The 19,689-nt window shown below is 41.1% G+C and overlaps 1 protein-coding gene across 1 annotated transcript in view; it reads left to right on the top strand.

The window, feature by feature from the left end:
• Positions 1-19,689, top strand: part of TEDC1 (tubulin epsilon and delta complex 1) — a 70,571-nt gene that overhangs the window by 31,699 nt on the left and 19,183 nt on the right. Inside the window, exons 6-7 of the mRNA XM_071565595.1 lie at positions 13,850-13,936; positions 16,924-17,136. Of these exons, the coding sequence (XP_071421696.1) occupies positions 13,850-13,936; positions 16,924-17,136 (300 nt within the window). The remainder of the gene's footprint in view (positions 1-13,849; positions 13,937-16,923; positions 17,137-19,689) is intronic.

Raw genomic sequence — 19,689 nt, forward strand, 5'->3', positions numbered from 1 at the left:
GGAGAACAATCTTCCTCAAAGGAGTGCAAAGATCTGTGACACAATTCTTGGAGCAGTAGCGCAGAAGAGACAGCCAAGCTCTGAAAAGTCTAAACCAAAAGAGATTTTAGACTTACTGTACACACTGCCAGAATTCACTTATTTTGAATCAGCAGTAATTAGAGATCATTCACCAGATAACACTTTCAGGGCTTCAGATGACCAGAATCTTTGGATTTTGGCCTTGTTGAATTTTCAGAACACCAAGTTAGCTGATAGATTATGCAGCAAGAACAATTCTTTTCCTTTTGCAGAACTTTTTAAAGGTACAGGTTTTTCTAGCCCAGTGCATCAAAATTTTTACCTGTTTTTGAGGAATTTTGTTTTTCATTGATGATCGCTGATGGTTGCATGTTAAATAAGTTTCTTAATGATAAAATGGGATGGAGTTCTAGATCTGCTGACCTTTAATAAATTTCAGGGTTTGCCAATGAATTGTATGTTAGGCCCATGGACACACATGTTTGGAAAAGGTCAGTTATGACAAGTTTTTTGAATTTGCATAATTATGATTACCACCACAGCACTTAGGATAAAAATAGCAAGTGCTTTGCCCTTTTAAAGTATTCAGGTTTTTCTCTCTTCCTGTCTTTAACTTGCTTTTACTAAACCATTCCAACATAATTCATTGAAGAACACCAGAAGCATGGACTGTGTTAGGAGCTGCAGGCTGGGAGCTGAAATAGGACTCCTAACAGGCAAAGGAAGGGGATACGATGGACAGACAGGAACTTTTTTGCTCTGGCTTTTGTCTAGTATAGTCAGGACCTGGGAGAGACCCCTGTTCAAGAGGCCTGCATGAGGGCACTGGGGAGTCAGGATAGCTCTGACATGAAAGAATTCAGACTGGGTGAAAAGAAACTCACCAAGGCATGAGGGGCTGAATATGGACAGGCAGGTCATATGGAGAGGAAAATTAGAACAGGGAGCTGTGAATGGGGAGGATGAGTCTGTCTAAAGACTTGAAACTCTGTCTTCCTCCTTGTGGGATTCTGAGAAATTACCTGCTTGCAGTAAAGTGTCATCCCCCTCCAGTGATGATCCAAGTGGACTAGTTCCTAATGCTGCAGGAGGAATTTCCTAAAGCATCTTTCTAAAAACATCAAAGTTATCAATAGTCTAAATGGGTGGGGCACAGTGTTGCAGTGTAAGATTTGTTTATTAGAAACCATTGTATCATTCAGAGAGCAGAGTGCCTTGTTTGTGAGTCAGAGCTGTGGTGAAGAAAATCATTGATGAAGGTGAAGAAGTAGTAATAAGAGTGGGAGATCATTGGAAGAGAAAGGAAGCTTTAGTAGCTGAGGTAGGAGGGCCTTATCCTGGAGAGCTGCCATGCTTCTGTGTCTTTGGATTCTCTAATTCCCTACAGTAAGTTACTTAAACTAGACTTTCTGTGGTGGGCTGTCCATGGGATGTTCACTTCTTTTGTGTGCCCAATTTGATGCTCAGAGATCTGATTTCTGGAAATGCTGAGTGTTCCTGGCTGCTGCTGAACCTGGTGAGAGCTCTGTGTGGAGCCCCTTGGGAGTTCCAGCAGTGCAGGCAGCATCACCTGGCAGTGCCAGCTTTAACCCCAAGTGTGTAGTAGGTTCCTGCAGCTCTCTGCTCTACTGAAGGGTTAGGCTGGATCACAGAGTCAGCAGGGCAGTGTGTGCTAATGCTTCCTGGGCCAGCTGCCTAGCTCCTTCCACTCCAGCTGCTCATCCAAGCCAGTATTCCATGGCTCTGTTGGATCAGGAACTCAGTGAAAACTACTTTAAAGCATCTCTGCAAGTTGTGGAGTTGTGCTGGGTAGACATATCCATGACGTGCTTTATAGTAATTTTAAATTTCCTGAAAATTGTCTTGGAAGTCTCAGTTGAGGCATCCAAAAGAAATGGAAGGATTTTACTTACATTTTCATTTGCTGTTTGCAAACTGACAATAATGCTATCATCTCATCTCACATGGGTCATTAGGAAAGATAACTTGTTTATCTGGAAGATAAAAGTTCTGCCTTCAGAATGGGATTTGAATGATGTGTGACAAATAAGTCTATGGCTTCCCTCTGAAGAACAAACAGAATAATATCCCATTTAAAAGGAAAAGGAATAGCATGTGGAGTGAGCATCAGCCAATTTGTGCCCTTGGTGAGACAGATTATGAAGGGAGATATTTTGGTTACATAATTCTAGCCCTTATACACATGGGATGGTCGAATTAGTGTTGTTTAGGTAGCTTGAATTCTGGCACTTTTTAAGTTTGCATGCTTCAGTTTCCAACTTTAGCATTTTTCCTGCTGAGTTGTGCATTAGAGGTGTAAAACTTGCTCACTGCCATGTGCTCTGAACAACACTGCCAGTCAAAGGCAATGCTTTTACCCCCTTGTTAAATGACTTAATGTTTTGTGTTGTTCTTCTGGCCACGGTTACTTTAGACATTTTACATGCATGGCTGTCAGGTTGGTGAGGAATAGCATGGGCGCTGACATTAATATTGCAGGGGAAAGCAGATCTAATAAGGTATTGCATTATATATGGTGCTCCAGCACCTCAAGGCAGGAGGCCTGGAGGCTCACACAAGAAAGCTCAAGGCAACTGAATGATCCAGAGTATTCACTTTTGATGGTGGTTGTTCAGTTAAGGAGTGGAGGTTGTAAGGATGGGTTTATTATGAAGGTCACCAAATACAGCCTCTGTCCTGCTGTATGACGAGCAGGGTCAGGAGTGTGTTGGTGATCCTTGACTGGTCTGAGCTGACTTTCTAACTGTGTCAGACTCCTGCTCTGTTCTGCTTTTCCCTTGGTGCCCTGGTATCTCTAATCTGAATGATGGAGCAAGAACTGGCTTTAAACCTCTGTTGGTTATGTTAGTTGAAAGATTTATTCTTTCTCTTCAGCTATCTCTAGTTTGGTGTTTTGCTGGTGTAACATCAGGAGGAGAGTGGGTGTCATGGTGCTGTGCCCAGGGAAATTGCTGGAATGGGTAGAGTTTCAGAGTCTCCAGGGGGAATGAGCTGTGCTGGGAAACCCGTGTTTTCCTGTATGTGAGGATGTTCAACACAATAGAAATGTTTTGGTTCTCTGAGGGTTACTTCCTAGATCACTATTAAAATCAAGAATACTCATTATTTACTGTTTTTTTTTCTGGGAGAGGGCTCTGTTTGTTTGAAGCTTTGTACATTGAAGGTTATTTGAATAGGGTAAACCTGTTCTATTCTGTTTCTTCTGCCTGTGTACATGAGAACCCCCTCCTTACACCTGCTGGAGCAACACTGGATGCTGTCTTACAAATGAGGTGATTTGATGGTTGTTATGCATTTCCTGTAGAGTAGGAGAGGGGCTACTGAGAAAACAATTTAAAATGGAAATCAAAAAACTCTGGGCGATTCAGATACCATTTTTCTTTCCCACATGTCATTGCAAGGCAAGAATAAGTGCTAAGAAAGCAAAGAAGCTGTCAGTGACAGCATGTGCTGCCCACCCTGTGCTGCGTGGCAGGAACAAAGAATGTTATTCCTGCCTTTTTTAATGATTCACTGTACTGAAGGAGATGGTAGGCTGCCATGTCATTTTCCTTCTGAAATACTGTAGGCAACTGGTTTTCAGTTCATTTGCTGACATTTATCACATAAAACACGGCTTGCTATAGTAGTTATTAAAACCTGTTTGAAACAGTGGATCCAGGTACTCATTTGCAAAAATGAGGCAGAACAGATTCAACCCTTGTCATCTGTGTAAAATCAGGAAGAATTACAGAGGTCAAATGGCTTCAAAGCTGCTTTTAGACAGTGTCTGTGTGTAGCCGAGTTCCTGATCCTTCTTAAGAAAGTGAAAGGCTCTGACCAGCTGTGCACTGTAGAAACAGGGGCAGTCAAATTCTGCAAGATAATATATATTGGAGTTCGGAAGGCAGATTCAAGTCAATTTTAGAAGGAAAGACTTTGGAAAAAAAGTTATAGGTGACTTGGCTTTGAATGCTTTGTGTGATCTCTTCTCGGGGAAGGCAGCGGACCAGTTGTCTTGGGTGAGGAATTCCTTTCCTAACTTCCTGTGGCATTCCTGTTGTGATGATGCTGTAGGTTTGAATACCCCTCTGGAAGCAGTGGGACTTGGCTTCCAGATCCTCTCTGAAAGATAGACAAGCACTGTCCAGAGACAAGAAACAGCTTCTGGTCAGGGTGGAAGTTTAGGCTTGATGACAGGAGAAAGGATACCTGGGGGAGAGTTAATTTAGGGAGGTTGAAGAGGTCAGAAATGTATGGAGTGACTCTCCCTCATGCTGTAGAAAGAAAGAAGCCTCTGCAGGAGGTAAACTGCTTTAAATCTCAAAAGATGAATATGATCAAAACAATTCTCCTTCCCCACAACTGGCTGTGGCATCTGGTGGTTTCTCCTCCTCTGATGCCTGCTGGTTCAGTTCTGCCTGCTCTGGAACAGGCACTTCCCACCTCTGCAGTCCCCTTGGATCCTGCTGTTGGTTCTCTTTCAAAGCAGTGTGGAGTATCCCATCCCAGAAGGAGGCAAAGACGTGTAATTAAAGAGCTTTGAAAAGCAGGTAGGGACAGAGAATGTGCCTGTGTTTGTGTCACTAAAGGAAAATCTTTATATCCTTTTAGCCAGGCTGGTTAGAGTTGGGCTGGATTAGTGAGTGTTAGTGGAAGTGGAAAATTGTTTGGGACACTGAACTCAAATTGGTGTCCAGTTGTTAATGGTGTCCCTCTGGGATCAGCTCTTGGTCTGATACTGTTTAGCATCTTATTCATGGTTGGAAAAATACCCCACACAGGGAAGGGGGTGGGATCCTGTCCCTCTTCCCAGTGCTCATGAGACTGAGTGCTGAATGTCTGGTATGGGCTCCCCAGCACAAGGACAATGACATACAGGAGCAAGTCCAGTAAGGCCACTGAGGTGGTCAGAGCTGGAGCACGGACCAGGCCCTTCCCAGAGGTGCACTGGGACAGGAGAAGAGGCAGCAGGCACAAGGTGGAACATAAGCAGTTCCAGCCAGGTAGAGCAGGAAGCCAATGAAGGTGTTCAAACCCTGGAACCAGATCCTGGAGAAGCGGTGACATCTGCTTTGTTGATGTTCAGGGCTTGCTGGACAGAGCCCTGAGCACACTGCTTTAAGCAGGAGGTTAGATGAGAGGCCTCTAGAGGTCCCTTCTCACCTCTGTGGTTCTGCTGAGCAGCCGGCAGTGAGACTCTTAACATGAGACCAGCTTCTTCACTGACAGGCACTAGCTTGTCCCTAGCCATGAATCATTTAGTTGTTGAACTTGCTGCCCAATTTCACTTTCCCAGTGCCCCTTCTGGAGGAAGGATGCTCTGTTTTTGTTTTATTACTTCAGACAGGTTTAGTGCTAAAATATTTCTTTAGATATTTTTTAAGCAAGGTGGCCTCTGGCTGCAATTAGTGTCCAGTTGGAAGAACTGACAGCATTATATAGCAAATCATTCTACCTCATAGCATTATTACCTTGATCTGAAAATTTCCCCAGGCTGCAGTTTGTCACTAATATTGCTTTCAGCTAAACTTACCCACACAAAAACCCCCTGAGTTAATAGAGCTGCAGTTCTGTAGTTGCTGTCACCATTTTTTTGGTGATGAATTATTACTTAGTACATTTTACTGATCAAGCTTATAGAGTTCTTGGACCTTGAAAAATGATGCAGTGGTTTATCATGGACTCCATAAATTCTTGGACTATGTAGCAGCAATATCTTAGTCTCCTACACCATAAGAAAGAAAGGTATCTCTGTAACACGGTAGATACATCCTGCACTGGTATGAACACTTGGTTGTGATTGCCAATGGCAGAACTGATAGAATGATACCAAGCTTCACTGCTGCTTTTGTGCTTTTGCTTGTTTTATTCCATACTTAACATAATTTGAATGCTGTGACAATGACAATGACAGTGACATACTATTATATAATTCCACCTGAGACAATGCAGCTGGAATTAATAAGCTGGAGAGACAAGGCTGAGGTGCTTTGTCATCAGTTGGCATTAGATTTTTTTTTTGGTAGAAGTGCTAGCGAACCCCATGGTGGGAACAAGCTGCCCCAACTCAGGTGGTGCTTTAGGCCAGCACAGGGAGGCCAGGCAGACTCTGAGGTCCCATTCAGTGGTACAGAAAAGATTGTAACAGCATCACATCTGGTGTCTGTGAGCTGAATGATGAAATGCCTGCTTATCAGCTGAGGCTGGTGTGATATGAGAGGTGTGTGTTCTATCCACATTCATATCAAAATACCCTGGTCATGCTGCCTTTTAACTTTGCATGGTAGGAGCCTTCAGAGTGAGAGTGGCTCACCTGCTATCAGTCTTTGCTGCTGGAGTTTGAAAGGGTCTCATTGGTCTGGCCAAGTGGTTTTTAACTGGGGTATTGGACCCCAAAGGAACAAATTAAATATCAGGAAAAAACGTTCATGTAAAGGAGCTTTAAAACTCATGTCATGTCTTGAATTGTGCTTTGAAGCTGCCAGTAACCACCAGAGAGTGCAGAGTGTCTTTGCTTGTGGAGCCTTTACTGTTGTTTTCATCCAAAAGAGAAATCAGTTATCAGCTTCTAACAGAAAAGGGACCTCAGGCTTGTCACTCTTCTCCTGTGCCAATATATGGCTGTTGATGAAGGCTGATCCTGAAATCCCCTGAGCTATAATTGATCTTCATGATCCCTCACTGGGACCTTGTGTTGTCCTGCCTCCACCTCTGCATCAAAAAGCTACTTAACCCATCCAGAAAGTCAAGAAACCCAAGACCACTGCATTCTCCAGCCTTATGCTGGTTAAAAAAGGAGACTGCAGTTAAAATCCTATATTGCAATGGCTTTGGCCACAACTGAACTGTTGCTGGAAAGCTAAACTGAACCGAACTCTTTTCCTGGAGGCAGCAATGCAGCTCAGATTGGGAGGAGAGTGGTAGAGCTTTTTTTATAGCCTTGTAAAATTAAACTTTGTGTGCAATTGGCCCATAATGTTAACTTGGCTCTACTGGCAGGTATTTTTGTTTTTTAATAGCCAAGGAAATAGAGTTATAAAATCAGCTGTTACACATGCTTTGCAAGAAGTTTTTGGATTTGTGGCTCTTTTTAAATGTTTGTTGCATAATTTAAAGGACTGTGAAAGAGACTCGCAAGAGTAATGAATTGACATGAGAGACTGTAGCAGATTTTAAATTAGTAGTTTCTCTAGTCAATGGTGCATATTTTAAAATGTGTGAAAATACCTGCATGCATGACAGTCTGTGATGGCTTGTCAAAGGAGAGCTAGGCTGTGTTCTTAACAAGTTGGCAAGCTTAGACTAATGCATATATTGAATATTTTTAAAAATTAATTGTTCAACTAACATGAACATCTGTGATAATTGGGTCCCATGATGGAAGCCATTCTTCTTTGTTTCTTTTTCTCTCTTTGGGTGAGAGCTAAATTTTATTTAACACTTACATTTGAGAGAGCTGTCAAGTACCTGGTATCAAGGCACACATGGAATGCATGCATGGAAAACACATGGCACACACACACAGAGAAATACTCCTCCTATAACTAGCACTTCTTCTTGGTGTAGTAACATCCCATGTGGAAACACAGAATCCAGGATACTGGATAACTGTTTGGGAATGTAGCATCAATGCTGAATTCAGAACGGTTTGAGAAGCAAATGAGAAATTGCTTGTTCGTGTTGATTTCTGTAGGTGTTTTTGTGGTCTGTTAAAAATATAGGGAAATGGAGAAATCTGTGGGAAGAAAAAAAGAAAAAAATAAGTATGGATAATGCTGTGTTCTGTGTAGAGAAACAGTCTGAATAAAAGCAGAAGAATAATGGTCTTTTTCTGACATTAGCTACAGAGGGGCTCTGGCTGGCAGTACAATAATAACAGCTGTCAGGCAGTACTGTGATATAATTTGATGGTTTTCTTTGAAATCCTCTGGCTGAGATTTCTCTAAAGTAAATTGTGATTTTTGGTATCTACTGGATGTGCTTTAACTGAGCTAAAGGTACTTTATACTGCCTGAAAATCTGGCTCTTCAGGAATGCCAGGTTAGGCACCTAAAATTGGTGGTAGCTTAGAAGCAAAAAATGTGTAACTTTCCCATTCTCCTATATATTGATTTTGACTGTTGAAGTATAAAACTTACACTTCACTCTTCTTTTTCCTGATATTTTTCCCTGTTTCAGTATGTTCCATTTCCATAGGGGAAATGCCACGTGGTCCATTCATTGACCTGTTCCTTTGCAAATGAATGTCATTAGTACACCCCAGTTCATTGCCTATCAATGTGAAAGCTGTAGTACAACTTTTATCTGCCAAATGCCTCATTTGGTTTGTTTTAAATTCCATTTTCTTTCAGTTTCATTTTAAACAGCTGTTTTCTGAATCCCTCCACAAATAGCAATTATGTTTTATAATTATGATCTTTGTCACTTAAGTTTTTAACTAGTGGTTTGATTTCCTGCTCTCAGCAATAATGAACTGAGATGGCTCAGTTGAAGCTTGAGCTGCAGTGGTATAAAACTGGTGTTGGCGAGTGGAAAATTCACATATTTTGGTTTAGGTGCTGCAGATTTTGCACATATCCAAGCATGTGGAGTTAGACTCCTCCACTCAAGGTTGCTGTGTTTTACATTTTATGTATTGTGTCTTCTGCAAAAGATTGAAGTCCTGCTTTCCCTTACAGTCTGCACCACAAAAAAACCCCCAAAACAAACCATTGCAATTCCAAAAGAGGGGATGCTCAGCAGGCACAGAAATAGCTACGTCTGGAGCCACGGAGGGCTTTTCTCACTCCCTGCTAAGGTGTCAGTCAAGGTCGCTCTGGGGTCCATAGGTGGTGCTGGGAGAAATTCTCATCCACTTCTGTCCTCTGGGAGCCTTTCAGATCCACCTGCCTCAGGATGGTTGGGCTGCAGTGCTTCTCCTGCTCTGTCTGAGCCCTCAGCAGGATTTCACAGGCAGAGAAATGACTTGAGTAGATCTTTATTTGCCTTGTGGCTAGAGGCTGCCTGTTGTTCTCTCGGTTTTTGCTCTTCAGCTGCTAGTATTTCACACTACTCCAGTGTGACTTTCTAGTTTTCAGGCCTGTTTATTTTTGCTTTAGCCTTCAAGGGATGTATGGCAGTGTTTTAAACCAGTTTTGCTTCTGGAAAAATCATAATGTGGAACTGAGTCTTGGAGCACTGATTGTGTCCACCTACAGAGTTGTTTTTTCATCCCTACCTGAGATGTTTCTGATACTGAGATTTTCTCCTTTTTTTTTTTTTTGTGAAGAGGCTCTCAAAACTTAGCCCTGCTAAAATGCAATTTGGGCAGTGTGTGCCATTTTAAACCAGATGACACCCACATGACAGCCTGCCTGCTGACAGGCTCTCATTTGTCAAAGTTTGCATGGGGGTTTTTTTTGTAAGGGAGTTTTGTACTGGCAGAGGTGAAGCTGTGTTGGATTTGTTCGTTTTATCTGATGCTTGGTTAGGTCTCTAAATCCTTAATCCCAGCCAGGGTTTACTTCTGGTAATGTAAATTGTGTAACTCTCATGAAAGTTTACCCCTTTCTTTATGTTTTTTTTGAATGAACTTCTCCACTTATCTTCTCTCCTGTAGTTGTTAGATACTCAGAATAGAATTCAGATTACCAAAATTCACATTGAATACAGCCATTTCCTAATAAACAAATAAAGCTATTAAACAGTCTTGATGATTTCCCCATATAAGCCTTCATACTAAACCAACCCTGTCTCAAGCCATGAGTAATACTCCAGAGATGTTGGCCTTTGGAGTGAGGTTTGCAGTGCTCAGGAGTCCAGTGCAAGTTTTCTATCTACAGACATATGTGAATAGGTGATGAATCAGCAGCATTTTGTCTCTGAGCCAAGAAACATAATTTATTGCTGAAAGACCATTTTTGTCTGTCTAACAATAAAATGATTTTCTGAACATTTAGGCAGAGCAATTTTTGATTAAAAATACTATTGCCAGTGATATGGAGTTGAATTATGATCTCTGGGCATGGGAGATTAAATACTTGTTGTGGGGAGCTCTCTGGAACTGAGCCTGTGGAAAGGGTGCATTATGCTGCAAATTATTAAATATTGATTTCTGTAAGAGTCTACAGGCATCAATGAATTTTGCAATATGCTAGTAAATAATCTGAAAGAGATTAATATCTCAACAGGAAAAGTAATTGCAGATATGTTTAAATGGTGTATGAGTTAGATTTGTGGATATCAAAGGAGTTTTAACTTTGACCTCTTGTTGAGTATCACAGAATGGGGTAGGTTTGGAAGGGACCACTGGAGGTCATCCCCAATCCAACCTCCTGCTCGTGGAGGGTCCCTTGGAGCACATTACACAGGATTATGTCCTGGTGACTTTTGACCCTCTTCAAGGAAGTATCCAAAACTGCCTTGGAGGTCTTGTCACCTTGGACTTTTGCAGCGGAAGTTCACAAAGCTTCCTGAGTTTTGTGATCTGTGTTGGATGTTTGGCTTTGGAGGTCACAGACACATGCCAGAGGAAGTGAGGTATGTTCTTTACAAAGCTGGGATTCTTCTGCTTCACTCTGAGCTTTCCTGGCAGCCTGCTCTTAAGTGGCTCAGTTAAGCACAGTTTACCCTCTAATAGCAAAGCTGTTGCTTGCATCAGGGATGGTTTCTTTACAATGTTTTAAAGAAGTTGTTATTGCAAAGTGTTTGCTCTCAGCATTCATTATGAAATTGCTTCTCCACAGAGATAAGCAATTTGAATTTGTCATTACTTTTTCTCTCAATGTAAATATTTTAAAGCCATAACTTTCTCCAGAAGAATGCAGCAAATGGATTTTGTTGTCCTAATTTTGTGTAGAGGGAAAGACAATTTTCAAACATTATCCTTAAGCACCATTTAGATATCCATGTGACACACATTTTTTACTTGCTGCCTCACTTTGTTCAAGAGACAGAATTAATGCTCTTCTACAGACTTCAGTCTTTAAATTTCATTAGCAGGTGTGGCAACATCTGGGTCCTTAGGTCACTGAAAATGAGCAGGCAACTTTAGTTACAGGTTGTCAAGGTTTTTTTTTTACTTTTTGAGATGTTTTATGTAGCAGCAGAAGTGGAACTGCTTATTGCATTAGTGTGAACTCTTGTTGGCTCTAAATGAACAACAAAAAAAGGTACTGTATTGGGGGAAAAAGCAGAGGTACAATTTGGGTCTTGGTTTCCACAATTGCAAATACAGCTGAAATACCAGCTCTGGTGTGACTTCAGTGAGTGACCTAAGACAAAGTACACCATTGACCTCAAAAGTCACAAAAAGCATAACTTAATTAAAGAACAAGAAATGGTCATGAGAAGGTTGAGTAAAGGAGAGTGGGGGAAGGAAACTGTCTGATAGAGATGTTAATTCCTAAGTGCAGGTAAGTCTGGGAAAGTCTGTCACCCGTGGGTCTTGTGGAGACTGACCTTGGAATCAAATTCAAGACAAGCAGACATACAATCCATTGTCCCTTCTCAGCCTTGAAAGTTTTTTTGGGTTTATGATTTTTGCTAAGGTATCTCAAGGATATTTGTAGTGCATTAGTTTTTATTGTATTCTGCTTTATTCTCTTGTGTTGCAATAACATCAAAGTCTTGCAAGGCCTATATAAAGGATGGCAGAGGACATTGGCATGCAGGTACAGACCCTAAAGTCCCTCAGGGTAGAAACTCAAATGCTGGCTATTGCAGGCTTGCCTAAGGCTGCCACGGTGTATTCCAGCTAGGTTAGAGACTGCCCTGGGATCAGCAGTTGTCATCCCATTACTGATTTATGGCTGAAACAATGCTATCCTGACACTCGATCCCATCAGATCTTGGAAGCTGAGCAGGGTCAGCCCCAGTTAGTACTGGGATGGGAGACCTGGGAATACCGGGACTGCGAGTTCTAGTCCTGAGGGACTTCACTGTCACCGTCCAAGCTCGCTCGGCCGTGGCAGATGAACTTTAGGAGCAAAGAGTGGGGCCAGTTTTGTGCATGCTGTGCCTCACCTAAAAAACAAATAAACAAAAAACCCACTGTGCAGGCTCGAAGGGGGCACACCCATGTGGGTAGAGCCCTCCCCACAACTCTTCGTTCCAGAAGCCCAGGCATGATGATGATGATGATGAAAACCTTAGAATGCTGTAAAGTAGGTGAGTGAGATGAATGCTTTCAAATGAGCTGTTCAAGTTTTGTATAACTAGTGGAGCTGGTAAAAAAAAAAAAGGCAACAAACCCCCTCCAAATGCAAAAGATCCTGAAGGGTTTGAGGTTAGGAGACTTCTCAGAAAGCTTTGATTAAGCTTTGTTAAGGTCAGTTAACTCCAGCAGATCCTTTACAGGTTTAGTGAAGTTTCAGAACCACATCCTTCCAGTTGTGGTGTGAAAGCCAGTGGCAGTGGCATATGGCACTTAAAGCATTTGTGAGCTCCTCTAGTGAGAATAAACATAATAGCTATGTTTTTACTAAGATTTTTTTTTGAAGTCTCAAAATGAAAGACTCCTCATTCCAACCTTCAGCTCTTTTTAGCCGTAATAAGACATGTTCATACTGCAATCACACACATTACAAAGCTACTTTAAAATCAAATAACTTAGCTGTTGCCTGAATATTTAATCAACTTTTTGGCTGGGTTTTATTGCGAGCATCAGTTCCCATAATGTAAGGCATTTGTGTTGTGGAATATACCTATGGAAAAAAAAAGGAAAAAGGAAAAAGTGAGATAGAAACCCATTCTTCCACCTTTCATATCCCAGCTGAGCTTGAAACTAACAGTCATTAAGTGTAATGCCAGGTGTCAGTTGTGCAAACAAATGTGTAATAAGCGTATTTTGCATGCAACGGTGTTTTAGAACAAACTGCTTATGATTTTCAGCAGTTACTCTTGCAAAATGCACTCCTTTCTTTGGTTCCTTTATCTTCAAGTTATATCTGCAGAATGGAATTGCAGAGTCAACTCATGCTTTGCAGTTACTTAAATTAGGTAATGTAGTAAGTAACTAAACAAAGCTAGGAGAAGATATTTGTCTGTATAAGGTGGATTTAACTGGTACTGATCTGGTCTTCATCATTCTCTTTGAGGCCATGATTTTGTGTGTGTCATCTTAAAAAGTTGTCATTGGTATTAAAATTGTTAATTTTAAATATACATTGAGTATCAAAATTGTTGAATCTGGTAAGCTCTGATTTATACCTAATTTGTTCAACTGTCTTTCCGAAAACTTTTGTTTTACTGATCTATAAATACTTATTCTTGGTATGTCTCCTCCATATATGTGTGTGCATACATGTGTGTTATGTATATATTTGTGAAAAAGTAAAAATTCATAGAGCTAGAATGTAATGTCTCTCTTTCAAGTGCTTTCAGATAAAGGGAAGGATTCCTCATGCAGCAGATCAGACAGTTTATCACATTTTTAGGGTGAGTTCTTACAAGCTATTTCAGAGTGGAGGGATGGATGAGGAAAAATACTTTTTGATGAACGTAGCTTATTTTAGGAGTTGAGAAGCACAGAATATTTGAAGATGGTCATGCATCTAACCATATATCAGAACTATGTCTCTCTGATCCCTCAAAACAAATGGAAATTCACATTTATGGGTAGAAAAGCTGATGAAATTTGTACATTTGGGGTGGGGGATAAATTAGCGATTCTGAGAAAAGAGTTTCAGATCATGTTACCACAGCTGGTTTTACAAACTCCTCTTAAAGCAACCCAGTTCTGTCCCACGTACCACTCACTTTTTGTACTTCAGGCCAAACACTTTTCACTTAGTTCTCAAGTGACCAATGTTACCTGATTTCGTTTCCTTTGTCTCTTTTCTTCTAGCTGTTACAGCTTCTGGAGTCTGAAACCCTGCAGCTGGAAGCCTTTCTGGAGTGGAAGCAACTGGAACTGGTTTATTGGCAGTGGATGGTAATGAATCAAACTGATTTTGAACGGTGCAATTGTCTTGACTCTAACATAGTTACCTACTTCCAAAAGCCCCTTTGCACAAAATAAATGTTGCAAACCAGTTGTTCAGTAGTACTTGAGGAAAAGTTAAAAAGCCTCTGGTAAAGTCAAGAATGTTTCCTTAGTTTTCTTTCATTCCTGTTTTCTTCAGTAGGACTCGCTAAGCTGGGGAATTGCAGGACAGAATAGCAGAATTTTATATAGTTAACACAAATGAAAAGGTCTGATCTTCATCTTTTTAATGGTTTTCAAACACAAGAATCACACATTTTCTTAAAATTAAATGGCTTTTCAGAAGAGGGCCTCTAAGCTTTATTGCAGTCTTGAGAACAACTAAATTTGCAAGTAGCTGATATTGAAAACAACTTCATTTTTTCCAGCCAAATAGCGTGTTGACATTGCTGATTTCCCCTTGAACCGTGTTGAATGATCATAAGAAAATCAATAAGCCTTTCTCTGTGCATCTTATGATTTCTCAAGCGAGTGCAAACGATGCCATCCATCTCACTTTTCTCTACGACTTTTGGCCATTCACTGTTGCTGAAATAATTCTTTAGAGAACCACATTAGCTGTATGAGTTTACAAAATTTTGATAATCAGTGAGATAACTGGTAATTGCCCATATGCCTCCTGTTACAGTAAAATCAAGGCTCAGGGTGATGTAAAATTACCTGACTTGAAGGGTATTTCCAGTTGCCATTAATCCTCTAATGGTTTTTGCTTTAGATGTCTATCATCTTAGTTTTTGGAAAACACCAACATTAGCATAGGCCTGGCTCCCAGTGGGCAAAATATAACTGGAAGTGTTGTGGCCAAAACAGTTGTCTTTGCTATGTTGAGTAATGTGGGGACTGTTAGGGTGCTTCCTGGAGTAAGTTCTAATTAAAAACTTGAAAAAAACCCAACTGACCAGCACATCTTTTTAAACTATTCAATATGTTGGGTGGTGATTTTGCCTTTTTCTTTTGTTTTACTGGTGGTTGTTCCCAGATGCAATATGATGTAGGGGAGTGAGATGTGGTTTGAAAATACAATAGTTTTCACTTCCACTTAACCTGTGCTTTGCATCACTGATCTGATGGATGGGATGGTTTTTGCCAAGCTACTGCCAGGTCTTCCTGATGGTTGTGGGCAGGAGCATGGCAGAGCCATGACATCACTGCAGCAAGTGGAATGACTGCAGTAATCATAGAATATCCTAAATTGGAAGTGACCCACAAGGATCATCAAGTCCAACTCCTGTCCCTGCACAGGACAACCCTCAAAATCACACCGTGTGCTTGAGAGCATTATCTGAATCTTAATGTTACTTTAAAATTTTGTCATTTAATGAATTTCAAATTAAAATACAAACAATACCCAAACAATACCAAAAAAGCTTTTACTCCCATGCAGTTTGTTACCTTGTCAATGTCCTCCCATGTCTGTGTTCTCATGAGCTGTGCCTTGGTCAACATGAGCTGCTGCCCTCAGTGATGCTTTGCTGCCATTTTGCAGTGCTGATGCTTGCTGAGAAAGGAGGTTTTGTAGAGTGTCTTGTGTCATTCTTGCTGTCTTATGAACTTTTTTCTTGTACGAGCCTAAAAATCTCTTGCTGTAAATTAAGCCAGAGTTTTTAACCTACCTTCAGACAAAAGAAAGAGGTGAAAAAACTACAAATTCCCATCTTCTTTATAGCAATCTTTTATATAAGCGAAGGCTGTTAGCATGTCACTGCCTTCTCAGTCCTTGTTTCTAGGGTAAGCAGAAATTTTGATGTCTTTATGTCTCCTTATAGGCCATTCTTTCAAACTTGTGATGGTTGTTGCTGTTCTCTGACAGGACTTTGCCTCACATTTGTCTGTGTTGAACTTCAGGTGCCTCACCTGGATGTCAGTGTTACAGTCAGCACTTTTATCACAGAGACTTGTGTTTAATCTTGCTAACATGGTACTTGACATTACCAGTGTGAGATTGGTGACTTCTGGCTTTCTGATCTCATCCAGCAGTGTTGCTGCTGAGCCAGTAATTATGCACTTGGTTTTAACTTGCCCCCATATAGACCATGCTGCTCAAATGCTGAATTTCCTCTCAGTGTTTTTAAATTACTTCTTCAATTACTAAAGATAATTTTGAATACAAATTATGTCCTTGGAAGGGATTATGACTTCTCCTATTTAATGTCTGCTTGATAACAATATAGAAATAAATATTTAATACTCTGTGAGTGAGGCCTGGCTCCTTTACTTATGCTGTGCTACCCTGGCTTGGATACTCTGTATTTCTGCACAGTCTGTGAACCAGAGCCTATATGTGCATTTCAAGGACTCTGAAGGTTTTGTTTATTTGGAATTTTTTTTTGAGTATTTGAAATATCAGTTGCTGTCTTGGAAGGCACTTGCAGAATTAATTATCGAGCCAACTAGATGGTCATGATCAGCTAGAGCTGACAGCTCCTGACCAGCCTGGAGCAAGGATCTCTTGGGGTCCCTCAACTTGTGGAGTTTTCCATGGGCACAATTGATCTCGTGGATGTTACAGCTTGCTGTGTCATGTAGCAGGTGAGGCTCTGCTGGACAGTGTAAGCACTGACCTTCCTGATCATCACTTTGTTACAAAAAGCTGTAGAAGTGCATCCAACCTCAGAGTTTGAGGGAAAGGGGCATATCTAGAGCTGCTGCAGTACTGATCACCTCCCTCTCATGAGTGTTGCTTTAGTGCAGTAGAGAGTAGCTGACTGTGCAGTGCTTTTTAAAATAAGCTAGGTTAGCAACATAAGTTTTCTGTTAACTTGAAAATATGTTACAGTGAACTGAGGGGGTTCTCTCTTAAAATAACTCTGAAATTGTTTAACAACTGTATACTGAGGTGGCAGCAGTGAATTCCCAGTTATGAATTACCAGGAAGATGTGGGGCGAGAACCATTTTAGCTCCTACTGAAAAGTAACTTTTATTTTTTTGCCTTTAGGAAACTGTGTTGGATAATATGTCTGAAGAGGAAAATATGTGCAAGTCCCAGAACACTCATGTAGAAAAAAGAAGGCTGCCAGAGGTGACCTCCTGCTGCCCCTGGGCTGACAGTCTGACTGGGCAAATTGACAGATTATCCAGAGATCTAATGACTCTCCACGACCAACTGCATAAGCTCGTAACTCACCGAAAGGCTGCATGGTGTGAGAAGGTGAGGCTCTGGATGGTGTTGGTGATCATTAGTGATTTTTAAGAACCTGTATTTTTCAGCTTTCTCACTTTGGCCCATCCTGGGGCAGCCTCCCTGTTGCTGCTCTGTGTCAACCTTGCTGCAGTCACGATGTCAGATCTGCAGTTACTTGTCTGTTTATGCCCACAGCATGCCAAGTGCTCTTCAAACACAAAGTAGGCATCTGTCCCGGAGAGGCAGCATGCTGGAACAAAACAAGTGTTCTTTTGGAAGGGAAGGCTTCAAAGGACAGGGGTTACAGAGGAGAGAAGAGAAGGAAATCATGGCAGCCCCCAGAGGGGATAGATGCAGTAGGCTGAAAGCAGTAATGGCTATAGTGAGAAAATAAAGGTATTCACAGGGAAAGAAGGGTGGGAGAGGCCAGAGCTTGTCATCTTTCACTGAATTAGGAGTCTTTGAAATGTCTGATGGGGGAAGGAATAAGAGGGATTTGAAACCTGTGAAGTGAGAGAAGAGACTAAGTACAAGATTTGATGGAAGAACAGGCTGGCTGTGGGAGGCTGGCTGTGGAGAAAAGCAGGTGCTATGAAGGAAGTGTACGTGGCATTCACTGTCATAAGGATGGGGAGACACTGGGAAGCACCCGGAGGGGGTGGTGAGGCATAAATAAAGGAGCTGTTAATGTAGATGGAGAAGGTGAATCTGAATATTAATAGGCTGGCATAAAGAGAAAACACAGTGAGAATGCAGGCACAAAAAATCTAGTGATTCTTTTCAGGCTTCAAGAGGAGAGGAGGATACCAGAGAATTTATACTTGTGGATAGAGAAAAAGGGAAAGAAACAGTTTGGGCAGACAGCACAGTAAAAAAATCACTGTATCATTATTTTGTGTCTATATTAACTCAGGAGAGGTTTTTTTAGCTTGAGGTGTTTGATATTTTTCTTTTCAGGTGGGAGGGGAGTATGTGCTTTTAGATTGAAGTCTTGGTAGACAGGATTGTGGGTCAGCTGACAAAATGAAGATGGCAGGTTGTCAGATCAAGAAGTATTTGCCCGAGTTCAAAACAGGTCTGGCATGGAAAAAGTATGTGGAGAGCTAATCACTCTTCCACTGTAAGGATAAGGAACTAATTAGGATCAGTGGGACTGGGACAGGCACAAGAAGCTGCTGCTTCACACAGAGTACAAAACCCCTTCCCACTGGGCACTGTGGATATAAGCAGTGTACATGGATTCAAAAATATTGTACACATTCTTGGAAGTTGAAATCCATCAAAGGTGGTAAAATATGCAGATATAAATTACAACCGTACGAATTAGCGGGAGAAAAAATCGTTGCAGGCTGGGGGAATATTCTGAGGAAATATCCCCATATTTTTGCCTTGTTTTATAGTACTCTCTAGGCACTTACTGCTGATCACTGTCAGTGATGGGGTACTGGACTAGGCAGATCTCAAGCATCATCAGATTTAGTTGCTTCTGTGGCAAAATGGACATGACTGTTGTTGGACAACTCAGATCTAGAATTCTAAAAATAAAATTTCCAGTGTGTGATTTCCAAAGCAAGATATGCTCTGACTTCTCTTATTTATAACACTATATATGCTGTTAAATATGATGTCAGATATTATATAATATCACACTGAAAGTTTTTTATACTTAAATTCAGAGATTAAGTCCAAAAAGATTTAACTGATAATTTCATCTTTGAAATAGATGCAGTGATTGGATTTGAGTAATGGTTGGTCATATTCCAGTGTTTCTGAGATTCTGTGGATGTCATGAGTTTGTGAAGGGGTAATAAATGTAGTGCATCTTAAGTGTGTTGTTAAAAGGATGGTTTATCGCAAATGCCTTCTATTCCACATGCCCTGAAACAGAGTTGTTTTGTATATGCTACATGACAGCATTTTTTTGAATGCTGGGGGTCAGATGACTCTCCATCAATCCTCTTTATATCAAGCCTTGCTTTGCATAGTGTTGCAGCTTATATGATGCTTTCTGCTTGTGGTTTTTACTCCCTGCAGTCAGGATGCTTGCTGGATACAGGCTCCTCTGTCAATTGGAGATTTCTGACCCTTCAGTCTTTTCCCTGGAGAAATAAGCTTATCAAATCTTTTCTTCTATATTATTTTTTGAATCAAACAAAGAGAAGATATAGCTGTAGCTAAAGTCATTATCACTAACTTTGTGTCTTGCAATACTGAGACATCTGGAAATTATCTTGACTCTTACAGGCATGCCCAGCTGGAGGACAGTGCAGTTTATTACAGCTCTTCTGTCCACTACTTTGTACTTCACAAAGAACGTGATAATCCACAGAGTATTTGTCTGCTGTTACCAGTAGGCCTGATGTCTGTGCCAGGCAACTGGGTAGAAACTGTTCTGAACAACGGAATTGAGGGCACAACATTTAATGTGATAAACTGGGGAAGAGACAGCCCAGTTTTTGCAGAGAGGAATCATGACTCTCAAGTCTGTTGGAACTCTCTGAAGGGACTGCAAGCATGTGGGCAGGGGTGGTTGGATTGATGTTGGGTAATTGCATTTACAAATGCTATTTGATAAAGTCC

The sequence above is a fragment of the Pithys albifrons genome, chromosome 10 (assembly GCF_047495875.1).
Source record: "Pithys albifrons albifrons isolate INPA30051 chromosome 10, PitAlb_v1, whole genome shotgun sequence".
Classification (NCBI taxonomy): Eukaryota; Metazoa; Chordata; class Aves; order Passeriformes; family Thamnophilidae; genus Pithys; species Pithys albifrons.